The 20,924-nt window shown below is 51.8% G+C and overlaps 1 protein-coding gene across 50 annotated transcripts in view; it reads right to left on the bottom strand.

Annotated features, from left to right (window-relative positions):
- Positions 1-20,924, bottom strand: part of MADD (MAP kinase activating death domain) — a 40,813-nt gene that overhangs the window by 15,383 nt on the left and 4,506 nt on the right. For 5 of the 50 annotated variants that reach the window (XM_086341477.1, XM_086341466.1, XM_086341494.1 and 2 more), the window contains exons 3-24: positions 20,068-20,664; positions 19,365-19,668; positions 18,526-18,657; positions 17,881-17,994; positions 16,662-16,742; positions 14,780-14,958; positions 14,189-14,424; positions 13,827-13,983; positions 13,127-13,230; positions 12,729-12,919; positions 12,090-12,340; positions 11,705-11,844; positions 10,759-10,860; positions 9,408-9,467; positions 8,950-9,052; positions 8,194-8,380; positions 7,953-8,103; positions 7,280-7,486; positions 4,485-4,585; positions 3,417-3,488; positions 2,900-3,058; positions 70-178 (exon numbers count right to left, since the gene is read on the bottom strand). In XM_086341477.1, the coding sequence (XP_086197603.1) occupies positions 70-178; positions 2,900-3,058; positions 3,417-3,488; positions 4,485-4,585; positions 7,280-7,486; positions 7,953-8,103; positions 8,194-8,380; positions 8,950-9,052; positions 9,408-9,467; positions 10,759-10,860; positions 11,705-11,844; positions 12,090-12,340; positions 12,729-12,919; positions 13,127-13,230; positions 13,827-13,983; positions 14,189-14,424; positions 14,780-14,958; positions 16,662-16,742; positions 17,881-17,994; positions 18,526-18,657; positions 19,365-19,668; positions 20,068-20,664 (3,737 nt within the window). Of the gene's footprint in view, positions 1-69; positions 179-2,899; positions 3,059-3,404; positions 3,489-4,484; positions 4,586-5,545; positions 5,600-7,279; positions 7,487-7,952; positions 8,104-8,193; positions 8,381-8,949; positions 9,053-9,407; positions 9,468-10,758; positions 10,861-11,704; positions 11,845-12,089; positions 12,341-12,728; positions 12,920-13,126; positions 13,231-13,826; positions 13,984-14,188; positions 14,425-14,779; positions 14,959-16,661; positions 16,743-17,880; positions 17,995-18,525; positions 18,658-19,364; positions 19,669-20,067; positions 20,665-20,924 lie in introns of all 50 variants that reach the window. The other 45 variants (XM_086341496.1, XM_086341486.1, XM_086341506.1 and 42 more) reach the window with 20 other exon arrangements.

Genomic DNA, 20,924 nt, shown 5'->3' with positions numbered 1-20,924 from the left:
TGCCACCCTCTTCCCTGGCTGAAGCCTGCTTCCTTCCTGTGCAAGAGGCCTTCTCGGTCTGTTTCTCACCTAGGAGTCCCTCGTAGAGGTAGACTCGCTGGCTGACGTCTTCAGAAAAGCGAACTGGGCTGCCCACCAGCTTCTCCTTCACACTTGGCTTCAAGCTATGGGCTTTACCCTAGACAGGAGAGACAACAGGTCAGCTGCCGAAGCACCAAGGGACAGGCGCAAAGGAAACCAAGCAGCTTATAAAAGAGGCTCACACACTGGCCACCATCATTAGCCACATGTATTCCAGTAGCCCTGCCTTTGCCACTCTGCTCACTTCAAACAGAAGTCACTCTGGGACTTCCCTGGTGGTCCAGTGGTTAAGAATCCACTTGCCAATGCAGGGGACACGGGTTTGATCCCTGGTCTGGGTAGAATCCACATGCCACGGGGCAACTAAGCCCGTGCTCCCTAAAGCCCATGCACTGCAACTAGAGAAAAAGCCTTCACTCAGCAAAGACCCAGCACAGCCAAAAATAAATAAAAGAAACTTTTTTAAAAAAGAAGTCAATCTGATAAAACTGCTTTCGGTTACTGCCTCCCGAAACAGGTAATCGACCTTTCATTTTTACTTATTTTTACCTCCTTTCATTTCTATAAGACTCTTTGCTCTTAAAAATTAGACAAATTCTCTGTAGCAGCGTGACACAGAGAAAGAACACTGGGTTTAAACTGAGAATGACCAAGAATCAGATTCCTGCCTCTTGCTAGCTATGTGATCTTTGGTACAAAACTTTTTAGCTTATAGAACAGTCTTATGGACTCTGTTGGAGAGGGAGAGGGTGGGAAGATTTGGGAGAATGGCATTGAAACATGTATAATATCATGTATGAAACGAGTTGCCAGTCCAGGTTAGATGCACGATACTGGATGCTTGGGGCTGGTGCACTGGGACAACCCAGAGGGATGGTATGGGGAGGGAGGAGGGAAGAGGGTTCAGGATGGGGAACACATATATACCTGTGGCGGAGTCATTTCAATATTTGGCAAAACTAATACAATATTGTAAAGTTTAAAAATAAAAAAATAAAAAAAAAACTTTTTAGCTTCTCAGACTCATTTTCTTCATCTGTAAAAGGAAGGTTATAATACCCACTCAACAAGACTATTCCAGGGATAAAATGAGAAAAGACATATAAATCACTCAGTGTCTGGCACACGTGCGTGCACTAAGTTGCTTCAGTTGTGTCCAGGCTCCTCTGTCCATGGGATTCTCTAGGCAAGAACACTGGAGTGGTTGCCACGCCCTCCTCCAGGGGGACTCTTTCCAACTCCCACGTCTCATACGCCTCCTGCACCGACAGGCAGGCTCTTTACCCCTGGCGCATGGCTGGTGTTTGACAAATGTTAATGTTTTCTCTCTTACCATCTCTTAGAAATATCTTCCCACATAAAAACAGCACTTTATCTGCCATTTGCACATTAGGCTTTCTGTTCATTTGGGAAAGATTTTTAGCTGGGGAAGGGGTAGCTCTCACACCCATTTCACAACACGTGAGGCAGCACAAGCAGAGAAGCCACTGATCAGAGGCTCCTGGGCAATAAATGCCTGATGAGTGTGTCCAAACGCCACTGCCTGGTTCACGGCCAAAGACTTCGTTCAGGGAACCGTATTAACTTAATATAATGCCATTTCTTGCCAAAGCAGCCTATTTTTTTGAGCCAAGAAATTTAGGTAACTGCTCTCGGCAACTCAACCGCAGGAAGCGCCCTCGCCCAGAAGCACAGGACAAGTAAGAATCTGTCCCGGGAAGGTGCCAGGAAAGGGAGGCCACAGCTGAGCGGCTTCTTGCAAGACAGCTACGGCACAGCATGTACCTCAGCTTCCAGAACAGAAGCACACTAGAAGGATTTAAGATGCTCTTAATTAAAAGGGTCTGTTTAGACTCAGGGCAAGTTACAGTGCATGAGTTTGAATGGCTCTGGTGCCTACCCCTACCCCCCACTCTGGGATATCACTGGCTCTGTCAGAAGCAGGGCTACACAAGGCCCTGGGGTGGGAGTGATCGCCAGGGCTGCATGATTTATTTCATTTAAACTTCCTCTCCCATTCTCCCCACAGACCAAAGATGAGGACCTCTGAGCTCAGGTGGAGAACACCCATCCTGAGCTCTGCCTAACCAAGTGGCGAGAGTGTCAGAACCCTTAACGCTGCCTGAGGATGCCTGTATACACTGCAGGGCAGTGTGTCTACAGACAGGGACTAAAAAGAACCCATTTAATTCCTACTGATCACTGGCTTACTGTATAACCTAGGGCAAGATCTTTTTTTTCCCCCTAAGGCTTTGTTTCCCTCACCTATCAGAAGAGATCAGTCATAGCAACATACAGAACTGCAAACTTGTTGAGAAGGGGAATCATGCCTTGTCACCCTTGATTCTTTCTTACAGAATCTGGCATTTAGTCAATCACTTAATAGACATTTATTCACAAAGGAAAGCTTCGAATAACTGTTAGGAACACACTAAAATGAAATGCTATTTTAAGGTGCTACACAAACAAAGCAGTGACCAGAATGAAAACAGGCTGACTGGGACAGAATGAGAGCTGCAGCTGCCCTGACACGGCCACAAAGGCATCACGTTGTTTATTTTAAGCGCAGGGGTTATTGCCACATAGGAGTCGAAGCCCTTATGTGACTGGGCAGGAAGCCTAACTCATCAATGATTCAGGAGAAGGTTCTGAAAGTCCTAGAGCATGGCACTGGATGACTCTGCAAAGAGCTAATTTAAGAAACATTTTCCTGAGGGTCAGATATATGAAGGTTATCCATGCCTGCCTTCCCTTTTGCCTCCTAACTGCCTCCTAAGTTTCAACCTTTTCTAACCTAGCCCCATCCCGTTGAGCTTACAAAGATGGCACTGGTGGCAGAGTTGGTCTCGATCTCGCTGTCAGACAAGGTGCCTCGAGAGCCTGCCAAGTAGGCGCTGCCCTCGCCGCCTGGGCCATCGCCCGCACTGCTGCTGAGGTCGCTGTCTGCTCCCAGGGTCTCTCCGGAGCTGTTGCTCACCTGCAAAAGAAGAAAGGCGGTAAGGGATCTCCCCCAGGGGTGCGTCCCAGAGATGCCAAGCTTCTTAGAGCCTTCTGCTGCCGTGAAGAAAAAAAAAAAGACCCAGCATCAAAGGCGTGTTAAGACAGCCTCTGGAAATACCTTCTTTATAAGATGAGGAGACGCCCTGGGTGAAATCTCAGGGTCTGAGCCCACGGACAAAGACCTACGACAGGGACACGTCTCCACCGAGAGAACCAAGCTGACTTGAGACTAAGAACAGCCTCCATAGGAGAGAGGAAACCCCCTTTTTCCAAAGGGCGACCCACACCCCGCCCACCAAGGTGCCAGCGTGGTGTTCCCCTACCACGGTGCTAACTTCAGAGTCCTGACTTGAGCTTCGGATCATCACAGCGGGACTCACACTGATGACAGAGTCTGGATCGGTCCTCTGAAATGAGACATGCGGACTCAGACACAGCAGGGAGGTGGCCCACCCATGCTCTGCTTCCCTAAGAAACACTGTATCTTCTTCCTCCTCCCATCCCCACCCTTCTGTTGTCATCCCCGGATAGGTCATGACAAATCAGCTCTTCTTCCTGAATATAAAATATGTAGGACTTACAGAATAAGAAAAACAACGAATGTAAAACAGATACACGCTTGCTACGGAAAATACATGAAAGAAATAAGGAGATTTAAAAAAAAAAGCCATAAACTTACCACCCACATTAATCACTGTTATTTAATCTTAGCAAACTTCCTTTCAGTCTTTTCTATGTATATTTTAAAAGTAAAATCTGATTCACACTGTATATAGCTTTGTAAACACTTTCCCATGTCACTAAATTTTTGAAAATAGTCATTAATGGATACTAATACTGCATTACATGCATGCTGCTGCTGCTGCTGCTAAGTCGTTTCTGTTGTGTCCGACTCTGTGTGACCCCATAGATGGCAGCCCACCAGGCTACCCTGTCCACAGGATCCTCTAGGCAAGAATACTGGAGTGGGTTGCCATTTCCTTCTCCATTACATGGATGCTGCTGCTGCTGCTAAGTCACTTCAGTCGTGTCCGATTCTGTGTCACCCCATAGATGGCAGCCCACCAAGCTATGCCGTCCCTGGGATTCTCCAGGCAAGAACACTGGAGTGGGTTGCCATTTCCTTCTCCAGTGCATTAAAGTAAAAAGTAAAAGTGAAGTCGCTCAGTCATGTCTGACTCTTTGCGACCCCATGGACTGAAGCCTACCAGGCTCCTCCATCCATGGGATTTTCCAGGCAAGAGTACTGGAGTGAGGTGCCATTGCCTTCTCCCACTTATTTCACCATTCCTCTGCGACTGGATATTCATGATGTTTCAAGGTTGTCTTTTTATTTTGGTCTTAAAGTATTCTGAGATAGCGAACTGTTAACACTCACGATTCTGAACAAGGTTGTCACAAACCTGGGAACCAGATGTCAGGCTCACACCACTGTCTGCGCTGACCTGGGACTTTTTCTCGTCGGTCTCACCAAGGTCAAAGGTGGGTTTGATTACTTCAGGCCCTGAGGAGGGGAAGACTTGTGTTACTCGGTATACAGGCTAGGGGCAGGCTGGCCAAGGGAGTGGGACAGAGGCACAGCCTGGTCCCAGACCTGTTCCGCGTGTCCCAGTCACCTTTCCAGGGACTGCCACTCACTCGGGCCCCACTGGAAGAAGTCCCAGATGCCTTAAGAACCAGGCAGGGAAAAATCAGACCTGGTCTCAAGGGGTTCTGCAGCCATCTTCTTAACTAGAGAAGACTCTGACTGCATCATCCTAAGGAGGAAAAGTTACACAGACAAACCACGCTCCACTGCACTCAGGGTCAGCGCTCCACCAGGGCCTGAGAGCCTTCAAGGGTCCCCCGGTCCCTGTGCTTTCCCATAAATACGTCTGAAGGGACCAGGGCAGGAGGAGCCAGGGAGACTAAAGAACACCAGCTGTCTCAGTGGACACTGCCCACCAACCCCCACAGCTTCTACGTCCAGGGTTAAAAGGCAACCCCGTCTTTCCCACCCATCCACAATGGTATGGCAGAAGGACAGAATGACAGAAAGCGAGAAAGCGTGCCTAGGCAAGCCACCAGAGAGTCGGGAAGCTGCAGACTCAACACGGAGGGACAGCAACCATCTCTGCCAACTGTGCCCACAGGCCTTCCAGTGGGTGCGGGAGATTCAGCCAATGAGGGGCGCTGAAATAGGCAAATGTTCTCCCCACCAACTCTGGGGCGACAGAGAACCCAGCCCTGGGGGCCTTTACGCAGCGGATGCCCTGATCACCGCCTGGTTTACCACAAGGGGAAGGGGCAGAAGCAGCCTACGAGCACATACCTAGGTGTCACACACCACCTACCTGCTTTCGTTCCAAATACCCCCCAAGAGCAAATTTGGGGTGGGGCTGACCAAGGGGGCCTGCCCCGACTGGGCCTGGGGAGTTGGCAGGTATGGGAGACTTGGGAACGGGAAGGGGCATTTGTTCCTTACTCTGTTTTTCCAAAGCTTTTTGCTTTTTCACTTCCTGGTGCTTGCTCCACAATTCTACCCCAGATGCAATGTAAGCAGGAGAGAAAGACAGAGAGAGTCAGAGGCTGGTCAGACAGATGAAATGGAAACCCCACCCACCCAAGCTGCTTCTGTCTCAGGCACAGGACTACAAATCAAGAGATCAAGAGAGATCTTCACTGAGGGGAAGAGGGGGGAACATCAAGAGCTCTAAAGCCTTCCCCCTGCCGCCCAGCTCAAGAACTAAATTCCTTTCCGCATCTCAATGCATCAGTAAAAATCCCTCCGAATGTCAGAGCCAGAGAAGCCTTTGATCAAGCTCCTTCATTCTGGTGCGAGGAGACTGATCCCAAAGAGGCTGAAACACTTGCTCAAGATCACATAACCCAGGGGAAACTTCTACCACACCGCGCTCTCTCTGCCAAATGAGCCAGGCAACAGCAAACTTTAAAGATTCCAGATCAGACAGATGATCACCTCGTGCAGCCAAAGGGCCCCAGAAGCATCAGCACAGATCTAGTGCTTCTCTGGACTGGACAGAGGCCACTTGTGCAGGCAGTTAGCATCCTTCCCTGTTGCTACCAAAAAACCCAACTTACCCTCAGAATCAGTGCCTGCCCTGCCAAAAGACCCATCTTAGCCAGTAGAGGTGGACAGAGATCCCTAAATGGTCAAGAAGAGCATCTTAGTGGGGGTAGAGAAGAGGAAATAGTCATCACAGCAATTCTTTTCTTGAAAGAACTTTAAAGTCTACTTGGTCCAATCTCCTCGCTTCCCAGGTGAGGAGATACAGACCCTGAAGGGAAGCGATCTGTCCAAAGTCATTTTCTTTTCTGGGGGCTGATCTAGGATTAAAACTCCAGATCTCCAGACTGGCGGGTCAGTATAGTTTCTAGAGCATCACAACAGGCTGGCTGCCTCTAGGAAAGTATTTTGCCGGCTAGAGAAGGCCAGTTTCCCGCTCCACATTACCATTTAAGGGGGTAAAAGTTATTGGCTCATGGATGTGGCAAAAACACGCTTCAGTTAGAAGCATGTTCCCCAGGGATCTAGAACCAGAAAAAGAGAGAGATACAATCTAGATGACTCCAGGTCAGGTGGGGAGTGAGTCAGACAGACGCCCCGAGAGCTCACCAAGGCACTGCCTCAGTGGGAACGGAGAAACACCACAAGTAGAGCGAACTCTAACACCAAGTCCAGTGAGGAAGAGCGGACTCAGAACTCTGGACCTCAAGGTCTAGAGCCCAGGGAGATGGGGTGGCCGGACATGCCCCAGAGGAGCAAGTCCGAGGGCAGTGTGATGCCTGGATGGGGGGGAAGCTGGCTGTAGAGACCCAAACCATCACAGTGTTACAGCCCAGAGATGCGTCCGTAAACTGCCTTATAGCTTCCAGGAACTCTCCACTAAGTGAAGCAATCCCGATGTCTATAAGAGAGGGAGGGAGGGGGAGTCCAGCTCAGACTCCGGCAGTAAGCTCCACTGGGCCCCCTAAACAAAACTTCCGCTCTTCCTTTAAGGCTCAGGTGAGGGTGACTGTAAACGAAACATCAGGGATAAAGAAGTATAAAGAATGGCCAGAATGGACACAAATCTGTCTCCCTGTCTGGAAAGCAAAGCGTGGGGAAGAGAGAGGCGGGATTCTGGATGGATTGAAAGGAGGCAGGGACACTGAAGAAGCCAGAACTCCTCCAGCACACTCAACACGTGATACACACCGATAGATGCCACAAAGTTCTCTTCCTTTAGACTTCTGGTGTCCAGTTCCTTGGGACTCTTTCCTGGGGCACTCGGTGCCAGAGGTCCCAGCTGGGGGACCCTCAGCTGTGCCATGGCCTTTGGGTCCCCCCGCCCAGCCAGGCCAGGATCCTTGCCGACTGGTGTACTGATGCTCTCTGTGGGACTTCTCTTCCGCTTGTCTGGTTCTGAGGAAAAGATGAAACACACGAAGAGGTCAAAAGAGACAGAGAGGACTTCCCGGACGGCCCAGTGGCTAAGACCCCGAGCTCCCCATGCTGGGGGCTCACGTTCGATCCCTGGTCAGGGAATGAGATCCTACGTGCTGCAATGGAGAGTTTGCATGCTGTAACTAAAGATCCCACTTGCTGCAACTAAGACCATCTTTGCGCAGCCAAATAAGTAAATAAGTGTTTCTTTAAAAAAAAAAGAGAGAGAGTCCAGGTGTGGAATGAGGTGAGAGAAGCGAGGACAGAGGAGAAGGTGGAAGGGAAGAAGCACAGAGAAAGAAAAGCGGGCCTCGTTCTCTCCCACGACAGAACACCCGCTAGGTAAAAACATGCGCTAGAAAAGCCCAGAGCCTCAGAGGAAGCAGCCGGCGCTGGGAGTCCCGTCAAGGGGACTGGTCCCACCCCCTGCTGGTCCCACCCCTACCTTTACTGTAGTAGTGGGTCTGGGCGATCTCCAGAAGCCCGAAGATGCTGGCCATGCCACCCAGGCCAGCGTGGGCGAAGGACTGCTCCAGACTGAGGACCGTGCACTTGAGCAGATCCAACATGCCCTTGTACACCTTCCGGCTGATCTCCTGCAACGACAGCCCGGGGCCGAGAGTGGGCACCGCTCTCTCCAGCATGGCGTCCCCACCCCTGCTTCCCGGGCGACCCCCGGCCCTGACCACGTCGGGGATGACATCCTGCCGGGCCTCGTCCTCGGACTGCACCGTGCGGTTCAGCTTGCTCAGGACGAAGACGCGCAGCTGCTCGCTCTCCAGCAGCCGCCGCACCTTCTTCATGTTGAGCCAGCCGACGCCCTGGCCGTCCAGCACGCTGTGCACCACCTCCTTCAGGAACTGCTGGTTCTCACTGAAGGTGGGGGGGGGGAGTCCACACACCACTTTTGGGGTCGGCGGCTCCTTGGCAGAGCATCCCCCACTTTCACCATGCTAGATGTTTGCCCCCGGGGGCAAAAACACGAAGCCCCTTTCCAAAGCACCAGGTCCTCTGCGAAGCCCCCCACAGACGGCCAGGTGTGCCCAACGACCTAGTACCAACCCCACCCTCCTCCACACCACCAGCGACGGCTGCCTCACAGGGGCCGAGTCTGAGTGGGGAGGGGTTTCACCTCTCTCTCTCTCTTCAGCACCCCTCAGGTTTGGTACAGGAATCGCTACCTCCATCTGAGAACCTTTCAAATGGCCCTGGGGACTTCTTGGCCGTGCCCAACGCGAGGGACCCAGGTTCGATCCCTGCTCAGGGAACTAGATCCCATATGCTATGGGGGAGTTCACGTGCCACAACTAAGGATTCCACATGACAATGAAGATCAAAGGTCCCGAGTGCTGCAACTAAGCCCAGAGCAGCCAAATAAGTAAGTCAATATTTACACAGGGGAAAAAAACAAAAAACAAGGTAACAGTGCTGCCCTTTATTACCTAGAGTTGCTGGCTCGGCCCTGGGGTGACGGGGGCTCTCTCTTCACGGTCGGGCTGTGTTTAATGACGGACGACTTCTGGTCCACCAAGGCCCGCCTGTGCCCTGCAGTCAGGAAGGCAGAACAGACGGCGGCGTCACTCCTGGGGTCCAGGGGCGAGGCTCAGCACAGCCCCCGGGCAGCCACGCTCCGCGCCCATTCCCTGGAGGGGCTGGGTGCGGGCAGCCCCGGGGTGTCACACACACACAGGTGGAGACCAGCCACGTGGAGGAGGTGGGGATGGAGGCTCAGGCCACTCCACATGCACCAGCAGCGCGCCCCACGGGCAAGCACGGGGGGGCGGGGCAAGGCGGGCCACTCGAGGTGATGCCGCTTGCTCCGGGAGGAGGATGGCCCTCGGGCAGGCACAGGAGATGCTAGGAGAAAAAAGATCATGCAGAGCTCACGGGCAAGACCCACCTTCACCACTCCCGGGGCCGGCTTCAGTAACAATCTCCATTAGAGTATTTAGCCCAAATACTGGGACACAAAATACACAATTAGTAGGTGCACCGTGATACCACCACCCTGCACCCCGCGATGGAGCTGCCAGTCAGGTCGTCTCAGCATCCTCCCGAAGCTTAGTGCCCGTGACCTTTGTTCTCGGGCACCTCCAGAGGCTGGAAGCCGAGTGGCCAAGGGGACAAGCCCAGGCTCTGGGAAAGACTGTCCTTAAGACTATGGCCTCTCCTAGCCAGAGGCAGGGGAACGACACCAGGAGCCTTTAGGTACTCACGGACGCATGCATGAGAGACAGCTGTTTCATGAAACATCCAGCACCGGGCTCCAGAGGGCCCACAGGGAGGCAGAGGGAAGTGCCCCCGATGCGTCATGGGGAGGGGGCAGGGCTGAGGATGGGAGTGGGTGGGAGGGACCAGTGCAGCGGATGGAGTGAAGCGCCCGCATGCAATGAGAGCGAGGCGATGCCTGTCCCCTGCAGCTGTGTCAAACGAGAGCCAGCGCCGCTGCCGCCTTTCCGTCCCTAACCTGCCGTGCCTGGGCTGATCCGCCCTGCAGGCCTGGTGAGCTCCCTACACGCGCCACTAGACGTGATGTCCTCACCCCCATCCCCACCAAAGAACGTTCCTGAGACCCCTAACATTTACTAATTGGTGGGGAGACACGCCAGTTAAAAAATACACGAAACTGCTGCTCATTTGGCTTTCTTCTTTGATTAAATATTTCAGCACAAACTCCAAAGGAAACAAACAAAGCAGAGTAAATTCAGAAGAGCCCGTCAAACTGTGGGAGATCACAAATGAAAATCCACTGAGGTCTTAATTGCCCCTCGATGCCAGCCAATGCTACACTCATGGAGCCCTGAGCTGACAGGAAGCCAAAGTAAGAGGTCTCTTGACGCTGTGAACACTGCCAGTCTTTTCACAACCATCCCCTGGTGGGCCAGCTCCTTAGGATGGAGTCTGTCCTAAGCCCCTGCAGGAGGAAGCTGGCGGAAGACTGGTGGCAGCCAAGGAGCCCTATGTGGATTAAGTGCCTCTGACAAAGGTTGCTCCCAGAAGCAGCAGTAATCCCCCGGTTGCCATTATCCTAAATGATACGACAGGGCCTTTTCTTTAGCTACGAAAGACAGTTTCCACCTGAAAACCAGAGGAGAACTCGTTCGATGTGCAGTGAGAGCCATGAGAAGCGTTACATGAGAGGCAACGGCCGGGTCAGATAATTCATCATACACGGGGTTCCTGACAAGTACCCACGGGCCTGAAATATTTCCCGGAGAACCTTGGCTTGGCAGAAGGAGGGCGGTAGTCACCTTTCAGACTGGGGAAGGGCGTGCTCTTCTCTCGGGCTCCTTTGGTGGGCAGCGTGAGGTTCGAAAGGCTGAAGCTGGTGCTGTGGTTCCGATACAGGCTGCCTGTCCAGGGGGCGGGCGAGAGCCATGTGTCAGGGGGGTGAAGCGTCAGAGCACTCCCCTCCAGGGGCTGGAGCACCACTTCCACCCTCCTCCTCTTCAGACGTAATCCCAGAGCCCCTCATCTAAGCTTAGAAAGGACCACTGCTAACTTAGGACAAACAGAAGAGCTACTGCCAGGAATGCTCAGAACCCCCAGGAACCACTTTCTCTGGCTGCCTCCCATGGTAACACCCAAGCCTCTCCTCTACTGCCAGCCCAGTGCAAACGCCTGGCAGATAATGTACTTCCCGTCTGACGCTGGTACTGTCCCTTCCGGGCTTCTAAAAAAAAAACCCTCACCATCACAGTGATCCCCCCATGATGGCCTTCTCTGGCCCCTAGTCTGTCTTTAATCTTGAACTGACACCACCCTCATTTCTGGTAATATTCTCTATGTACAAGTCAATGTCACGTAGATTTCAACGCATATGTGTGAAAAAGTCCTTCCCCCAGGCAGAGAAGGTATTAGACATAAATCTCAAATCAAATTTGACCAGAACGTTTCCACGAAATACATGTACGAGGGTCATGATTTTAATAAAATGATTCCTTTTCATTTCAACAGCCAGCTGTCTTACCCTCAAACAGACTGAAACCTCCAGGCATAAAGACAGTGACTAATCTGTCCCTGTTCTCTGTTGACTTCCCCCGAAAATACCTTATTTGGCATCACTCAAACGACCTGAAGAGGAGCTTGACAATGCCAACCCAGCCCTACGTCTGAAGTCGTAAGCAGCATCTGCTGTGGTCAGGCCCTGCCGGACAGGAGATGGGACCGAGGCGGGAGGGAGCTGCAGGCACTTACTGGCGAAAGACATGATGCCCCCGAAGCCCTCCGTGCTGTTGTTGGAGACAGTGGAGGTGGGCGAGCTCGCTCGAGAGTCCGACTCTGCGTCTGAGTCACTTGCCAGCTTCAAGCTGCTGGGCCGCAGCAGCTTTTGAGCCCTTGAACACACAGTGGCACCTCTGAGCCCCAGGCAGGGCTACTGAGTCCTGGGCGGTGGGCCTGACTACACTGCACTCCCTTCCCGCAGTGCCTACAGGCAGGTCTAGATCAAAGCATGAGCCTCTGGGGACGCCGGGCCTCACGAGCCTTCGGACTGCCTGGACTTTCTGGTCCACCCTCGCCCCAGAGCCCATGGGGGTGAGGCCCTTCCGTCACCCCTCTAGGGGCATCCGCAGGCTCTCACCGATGGCCACTGACATGCTGGCTGAATCGGGGGGTGTAACTTTCACCCTGCTCATCGTCTTCCTCAGGGGGAAAGCCATACTGGGGCTGGAGGCACGGACTGTCAGAGGCTTGCTGGCGCACTGACCCCTCTCCGGTTTCTGTCTGATGCCCGTCCATGCTGCACTTGCCCACGCCGGGAGGCACGGTGGGTAGGGACTTGGGGACGCCTCCTGCCACCTTATCGTCGGTCTCTGCTGAGTCAACAGGTTCCTGGGAACATATTAAATACAAAGAAGTCACCCAGGGCCTGGGGTGCCTTCCCATCTTTCTCAGCTGGGCAGGGCCAAGCCAGGCCTGGTAGATTCTGAGCCTGAGGCGTGTGTGAGAAACATCTCCGTGACACCCCTGTTCTCTCTGCACAAATTATGCAAGGGGGAAATCTCAGCTCACTCCTGAACAGGGCTGTGTGTCCTCCTTCTGGGGTCAGACTGTACCTCATAGGCTCTAAACTACAGGATCTATGGAGAGGAGGCTGGGGGAAGTGCGGAGAAAGTAGCAAGTTGAGTGGACAGTTTCACCCCAGCTTTCCTGGCAGAGATGAGGCCCCACACCCCATGTCACCGTTCTCACTCAGCCCCTCCTCCGAGTCTCCACGTACAGAGCTGGCGCCGTGGATGACGGTGCTGGGGCTACTGCTCACAGTGGTGCTGGGGCTGGAGCACAGGGGCGGGTTTTCCTGAGAGCTCTCGCCATCCGGGCCGGGTTCCTCTGCCTCCTTCTGGTTCTGCAGCTCCTCAATCGCCACCTCGCTGGCATCTCCCAGTGCCGCGTGCGTCAGAGGGTCCACGTCTGCCAAAACCCAAGGAGGACATGTCTGGTGGGCTCACTGTGCTGTGCTGTAGAAGCTATCGCTGTAAATCAACTGTACTCCAATTAAAAGACTAATTTTTATAAGTCTTAAAAAAAAAAAAAAACTTCAAGGATGGCAGCTGCAGACCCGCCATTGCAGAACCCCAAACCCCGCCCAGAGCGGCTAATTTCTCCAAGTATACTTACTAGGAGTATCGCCGTTGATATCGCATTTCATCATCTCGCTGACAAAGTCACCAAGGGAAGAGTAAGAAGAGCTTGAATCGTCATAATCCACGCTGTCACTCCCGCTGCAGAGCGAAGATCAAGAAAAACAAAACAGGAAAAGGGGGGCAGAGATAAGAATCGGCAACCCGCATTAGGGAAAATCAACAGAGGAGCACTTGTAACTCAAGATCGGGGAACAAGATACAGAATGAGGAAACGAACACGAAATCAACTGAACTATGTATGACAAGGCTTTGCAGACTGATGTCTCAGTGCAGTCCAGTCGCTCAGTCGTGTCCGACTCCTTGCAACGCCATGAATCGCAGCACGCCAGGCCTCCCTGTCCATCACCAACTCCCGGAGTTCACTCAGACTCACGTCCATCGAGTCAGTGATGCCATCCAGCCATCTCATCTTCTGTCATCCCCTTTTCCTCCTGCCCCCAATCCCTCCCAGCATCGGAGTCTTTTCCAATGAGTCAACTCTTCGCATGAGGTGGCCAAAGTACTGGAGTTTCAGCTTTAGTATCATTCCTTCCAAAGAAATCCCAGGGCTGATCTCCTTCAGAATGGACTGGTTGGATCTCCTTGATGTCTAAACCCTATGAAATCTGGCCACTGTGCTAGTGAGAGCCTTCTAGCCTTTGAGAACCCTCCTGCTGCTGTAAGGTGCTGCTCACCTGTCGTCAGTTGGGTCAGAGTCAGAGTCTCGCTCGGGCGGCACGCTCAGCGCCTCGGCCAGTTGGGAACCACTGTCATACACTCGATAGTGAATGGGCTGCAGCTGGTGGGCATACCACTTGGGCTTGTCGCCAATCAGAGCTGGATCGAACATGTCTACCCATGGAGGAAAAAAAAGGAGACTCGAGTGGGCAACAGGCAGAGTAAAAGCAAGCAAAGTGTAAAAGACAGGTGGGAGAAAGTCTCAAGCAAAATCAGAATGGCAGGAGCAGCCTGCAGACTGGCAGAGGAGACAGCAAGGGGAAGAGCCGTCAGGAGGACAGAACAGGAGGTGGGGCAGTGCAGAGGGATGGGGACTCACTGTTGTGAATCCGCTGGAAGGCGTAGTTGGTGGGGTTCAGGATCCATTCTCCAAAGTACTCCACGGCCTGAGTCCTGGCCAGTTTCTCGGCGAAAGGAGTCTGCCGGGGGCGTGAGGCTAAAAAGGAGCCGGCTTGGAAAGCCACCACGGGCCGGGGGAAGAGACGTAGGGTACGTGTGTGCATCTGAAAGCCCTGCAGCACGTTGGGGGAGTTGAAGAAACGGACCATGGCCACTCTGGGGAAGAAGGGGATGGTGAGATGACCCAAGTCTCGCGCCCTGCAGAGCAAGGGTCCCTATGATCTGAGGCCTCAGACCACCTCCCGAGGTCATCATTTAACAGGCTTCCAACAGCCAGGGGAGAGGTGTCTTAAAGAATCATCAACCCCCTTCTGCACCCAAGGCCTAAAAGGCCTGAGAATATGATGGACCATTTTCCTCTGCTTTTACTAAAGTGGCAAATATAACTAGATATTATCCACATTTTATAAATAAAGAATCTCTGGGCTCATGGAAGTAATTCGCCCCAAGGTCACTGAGTGAGGAGGGACCAGTTTAAGAGCTTGTGACTGTCTGGTTGGCTTGCCTGTACCTGGTTGCAACATCCACCGAATCCACATCATTGCCGTAGATGAGCGGGTTGAACTCGGTGGAAGGTGTGGACTGCAGGTCATTAGAAGGCCTTCCCAGGAGAAGGGGGATCTCCTGGCCCTCGTGGAATTTCTCCAGATTGAGGATGGGTTGGGTGTTGAGACTCATGCTGGCGAGGGCCTGCGGAAGAAGAAAAAGTCCCGCACAAATGGCTGAGTCCTGGGCAGCCAGCCAACATCAATTCCTAGGAAAGAGCCTTCCTCTCTGAAACAAGAATCCAAAAACTTTAACCTTTAGAAAACAATCTGAATTACGCAATCTTCAGCTTAAGCCAATCTGATCAAGGCCACTTGATCACACTTGAGGTCCAAGGCGATAGTTTTCAAATTTGTTTTAGTTATGAAATCTTGTTTTTCAATTGAGATCTAGGCAGGAACATCAACAGTTGAAACCTGTAAAAGTAAAGCTTCTCTGAAGCACATATGGAACCCAGAGCCTCATGTGCTCAGTGGTCCCGATCTAAATCAACCTTCAGGGGCTCCGTGGGCCAGTTTAAAGCCACTGGTTTAAACCAGCAGTGTTTGTTTTTTTTTAATTAGTTTATTTGGGGGGCTGCACTGGGTCTTGGTCGCTGCGTGCAGGCTCTCTCTACTTGTGCTGAGGAGGCTTCTCACTGCTGGGGCTTCTCCAGTTACAGTGTGGGCTCCAGGGCACATGGGCTTCAGAAGCTGCATGTGGAATCTTCCCCAACCCAAGACTGAACCCGTGTTCCCTGCACTGGCAGACAGATTCTTAGCCACGGGACCACCAGGGCAGTCCCAGCAGTGTTTCTGCAATGCTACCGAGCACAGGAATCACCTGGGTATGTGCCTGCACGTGGCTTCTGATTCATTGTGTCTGAGGTGACTCTGCACGTTTAACAAGCCCAGGTGACACTAACGCCACTGGTCCAGGGACCTCGCTTTGAGTGACAGGGGTCAGAATACAGGATCTGTAAGCCCAGAGGTCTTAGCTCCTATGAACATGTATAGTACAATTCTGACTGTACTTCTCCATCCCATTAGTCATACTAAAACAATCATTGAGAATGAAAGCACAACACAGGAAGACAGCTAGAGCATCTTCTGAACTTGCTATCCTCACCAGACTCAGCTGTAACAAGATATCATATTGTATCAGTGGTGATGGAACCAAGTGAGAGAAAGAGAGAGGGATGACACAAAATGACTCGTGTAAATCCAAACAGGTTTCACCTAGAGGTATTGCTAAGTAACTGAGACAACACAGAGAGAGACTTCTGAAGACTCTCCAAATGAGGAGTTCCTAAAAGAAACACAGAGCTATCTACTGGTGGTCCTACACAAGACACACAGCAGGGCAGGGGGCCAGGGTCTCATCACGGTTTACCTTCAGGTACTGTGTTCAGCATGCAGGGGAAGAAGAAAATCAATCAATGAAAATGCGTTTATGGGGTTTACTCAAAGGAAGGAATTTTTGAAGAAATGATTCTGTAGGGACCAGAGATCAATTCAAGAGAAAAACATGAAAGGAGCCAGACTGTCCAAACTGCTGACTCCCTCCTTAGGAGACAGAGAATATTCTGGGGCCGTTAAGAAGGGCAGCTGTGACAAACAGCAGAAGGTGAAGGTGGTTTTATGCACTAGAGGGTGGTGGGAGGGGCGCACACAGTGAATGAAAAGGAATCTAAGTGGCTCTTTTCTGAGATTCACCCTGCCACCCCACTTCTCTGGAGCCCGCCCACAGCTAAGGAGACCTGCTCGACTGGAAGTCAGCAAGGAGACTGGGTCTCTCAATAGCTGTCTTCCGACAGCAGTGCTACAGCTGCTGCTGCTCCCCTTCCTCTTGATCCCCTCTTCACCCACCTGCTTCAAATGCTTCTTCAACTCTAACGATTCCGGCTCTGGCAGGATAGGCAGCACTTCCGCATTAGTGGGGGCAATCACCTGCACCAGAGAAAGAGCAAAGGTGCGGCCTCAGAATGAGTTGCTCTTACATAAGAGTAAGGAACAAGAGCAGGAACTCAGATACACAATGCTGTTGTTTTTAGTCACGAAGTCGTGTCTGACTCTTTTGCGACCCCACGGACCCTGACTCTTTTGCGACCCCATGGACCGGAGCCCGCCAGGCTCCTCCGTCCATGGGATTTTTCAAGCAAGAATACTGGAGTGGGTTGCCATTTCCTTCTCCAGGGGATCTTCCTGACCCAGGGATCAAACCTGCATCTCCTGCTTGGCAGGCGGATTCTTTACCATCTGAGCCACCAGGGAAGCTCCTTACATGTATACAATACTGTTATATACATGCAAACACATACATTATATATGCATGTACATAAAAATATATATATGCATGTATATGACAGACATACACACCTGAAGGGAAACAGTGTACCTAAATGTTCTTGGTGACTCTCCCTAGCCCACAGGCTCATGGGATTGTGCCAGGTCTTGGCCGGGGCACTGGGGCCTTCCATCTCTGTGACGGCATATGCGTTCTTCAGTTGCAACATGCAGGATCCTTTAGTTGCAGCACGCAAACTCTTAGTTCTAGTTCCCTGACCAGGGATCGAACCCGGGCCCCCTGCAGAGGGAGCATGGACTCTTAGCCACTGGACCACCAGGGCAGTACCAGGATCATGCTTTTTGTTTCGTTCTTTGTACTTTTATTTTTACTCTCTAAAGTTTTATGGAAAACACATATAAGGGCTACCTACCGAAGCTTGAATGTATTCACATTACAGAATGTTAGTAATATACTTTTTTAAAATCTGCACTGAAAGGCAGTTTCTTACTAGAAACTACACTCCCAGAAAACCAGTAAATGACCTACGCCGTAGGTAATAATTCTGCAACCATAACTGCTCTGCTTCTCTTGGAAGATGCGGGGAAACACTTAACTCCAGAAAAACTAAACCTTATAATTCTCTGGGTGCTAACCAAGGGCCTATCAAGACAATAAAGTAAAAGCAGCATTTTTTTCAAAAAAATTTGTTTCAGTGAGTTTCACAGTAGCAATCACCCACAAATTTAGGACCTTCCTGGCCTATTCTAGGCCCCATGGAGCCTCAGACAAGGGCCTCACCCTATTGCTGTCCAGATCTACTAGCCACACGTCATCAGGCATTTTGAAGTCCAGTTTGTAGAGGAAGAAGCTGGCAGGGACCCCGATGATGTATGGTGTTGGAGCCAAGAGCAGCTGTGCAAAAGACAGGGAACAAAACCACAATCTACTGTGATCACTTATCAGGTCAAGATTTTTCTAGGGGAGGAAAACACAGGTCCACAATCCCTTTTCCAAAACCCTTGAAGGCAGATGTGTTCCAAAGTTCAGAATGCTTCAGATCTTAGAGCAGTAATAATATATATTACATGTTATGTACTACCTGCAGCGAGGTAGCCAGTAGCCTATAATCCCTGACATTAATTGTGATAAGTAAAAACTATAAATAATGGATCCATGTATATATATGGCTGAGTCCCTTCGCTGTTCACCTGAAATTATCATAACACTGTTAATCAGCTATACCCCAATACAAAACAAGAAGTTTAAAAAAAAAGCCTAAATGGCCTAAGTCTTCCCACCAGATCAGTTCACATTTTGTGGACAAATAAGTTATGACAAGGAATTCAGGACCAGGACTGATTTACAACTTCTTTGGGCACAGAGCTTTCACCTGGACAGTGTCAGAACAGAGATGACAAAGCCAGAAGACGCCTTAAGACTCACCTGTTCTGCTGACGCCATGCAGGTGGGCAGCAGTGGGATAACAGGAAACATATACTCCAAGGGGTAGATCATTGCCACAAAGGCCATCACGGACATGGAGAGTGCATTGTAGTCTCGGGACTGGAGCACAACCTGCCGCAAACCGTACCAGAGGGATTTCTCGACAGAATCAGTAAGGCTGAAGTGAAAAGAGCCTCTGACACTACAGTTTAATCTCTCTTCACCAAGGCCATGGCCCTGGGATCTTAGTTTCCACACTTATCACTGCCCTACACCCCGCCCTGCCTGTCACCTCCCAGTGTAAGCACTGCCCAAATCCTCCCTTGAGCCATTCCTTTACCTTCTTAGTTCTTGTTCCCCAAATCCCAGGGTCACTCATCAGTACAGAATTACTGAGATTTCCAGAGAATTAGGCTGGTACAGTTGAGGATAATTCAGCTGAGTGTCAAGCTCTCTGAATATATCCCACATGATGCTCAGTTGCTCAGTCATGTCAATCTTATTGCAACCCTATGGACTGTAGCCCACCAAGGCTCCTCTGTCCATGGGATTTCCCAGGCCAGAATACTGGAGTGAGTTGCCATTTCCTACTCCAGGGGATCTTCCTGACCCAGGGATTGAATCCATGGCTCCTGCACTGGGCCCCCTAACCCACGTGATGCTGGTACCGTAATTCGACCCTCACCCGCTGAGAACCTACTGTATACCTCGTATCATGTTATCTCTTGGAGATAAGGTGATGAAAAAGATGTGGTCCCTAATCCTCATCTTTGATGGTCTAGCCTCCGCCACACTTCGAAGCCCTTCCCCTAGAACGGCCTAGAATGCTGCCCTCTCACCTTGTGCTCTAACAGGATGCAGGTGAGCACCTGTAGACAGGCGTCCACACCCAGAAGCTCCAGGGGGAGGTGCAGCGGGAAGTCCACTAGGGTGAATCGAGAGGGGTCTGGGAGAGCAAAGGTCAGAGCCTGCTGGAGCTCCTGGGGCAGGACCTCAATGTCCACTCGCTTCTGCCCCGAGACAGGTACCGGGGAGCGCAGCAACCGGTAGATCCAGGCCTCAATCTCCCGGAGGTCGTGCAGCAGGGCACTTGACTTCTCCTCCACTAACAACGATCCAGTAAAGATGCGCCACATGGTGTCCCTAAGGAGCAGACACATAAGCAGTGGGAGCTGACACCTCACGGCAGCCCCGCGTAACCACAGAGCGTCTAATGATGGCCACGGAGAAGACTTCACTATGGGCTCAGCCAGGACCACAGGATGCACACAAGGGTGATGACAAGTGCAAAAACGTACATGCAGCAAGGACTTCAAGTCCTGCCCATCCTGAAACACCCAACTCCTCAGCATCACTCCAAGCACGATCATGGAAGGAGGTCTAACTCTGCAGCAGTCTTTCGCTTCCATGGATTAACGTTAAGTGTTTAAGGAGGTCTGAGGGACCTCAGGCTTTAGAGGGAAATCCCTACGCCCCTCACCATCCAACTACACCTCAACTCCAGATGCCTCCCCTGTTTCGAGCAGCGGCAGCGAACCATACCTCTGTATGCCTCGAGGGAGGCCCAGTTTCTTGCCCAGCAGGCGCTCGCTGCAGCAGTCCACCAGACGCTTGAGGGTGTACAGACACTCGCGGAAGGTAGAGAAGAAGGGGTAGTGGCTGAGCACGCACAGGGACGTCAGCGTGCTGTTGCGGGACCGGCTCCCCGCCTTGGCCCGGCGTCTGGCCCGAGGAGACTGGCTCACGTCTGGGGTGGAGTCGGCACTGGGCGGCTGCAGGGATGGGCCGCTCTCCGACGTCTTGGGGCCCACCTCCTCGGAGACGAAGGGGGCTCGGGGCCCTTCCTTCCCCCGGGACCCTGGCCCGGCCTCCCCCTTTTCCTTAGGCACGCGCTTTTGGAAGGAGCGGTAGAAGTTGACGCAGATGCCATATCGGGTGACACCAGTGTCCTTGTCCGTGAGGGTGAAGACAAAAGAGGTGTCATCCCGCAGGGTCATGCGCCGCTGCCGCACGCTCAGGCAGCCTTCCGGCTGGCAGAAGAACACAACATCCGGGGGCAGGGGAAACTCCGCGTGGTCCTCTAGTGGGTACCGCCGTAGCAGTTCCGGAGTCTGGGCCACACTGTCACTGCTCGGGTGCCTGGAGAACATACAGACAAGGTCAGCAGCCTGAAGGGACAGCATGCTCTTTTGGGTTTTAACCACAGTAAAGAAAAATAATAATAATAATAATTTAACCACAGTGGAGAAGTAAATGCTCTTTGGATAAAGTAACCTAGCTGCAGGATCTGGGAAAGCATGCCACGTTGAGGTCTGTGCTGCCATGAAGATGCCTATATTGAAATGAAAGGCAAGTGGCGACAGTAAAATTGTCACCACACCTTAAGATGACTAGCATCT

This window comes from Bos grunniens, chromosome 15 (assembly GCF_055505025.1).
Source record: "Bos grunniens cultivar Pamir isolate PY7600 chromosome 15, Bosgru_T2T1.0, whole genome shotgun sequence".
In the NCBI taxonomy this organism is placed as follows: domain Eukaryota; kingdom Metazoa; phylum Chordata; class Mammalia; order Artiodactyla; family Bovidae; genus Bos; species Bos grunniens.
The sequence above is the reverse complement of the archived record's forward strand: the minus strand, read 5'-3'. Positions and strand labels throughout refer to the sequence as shown.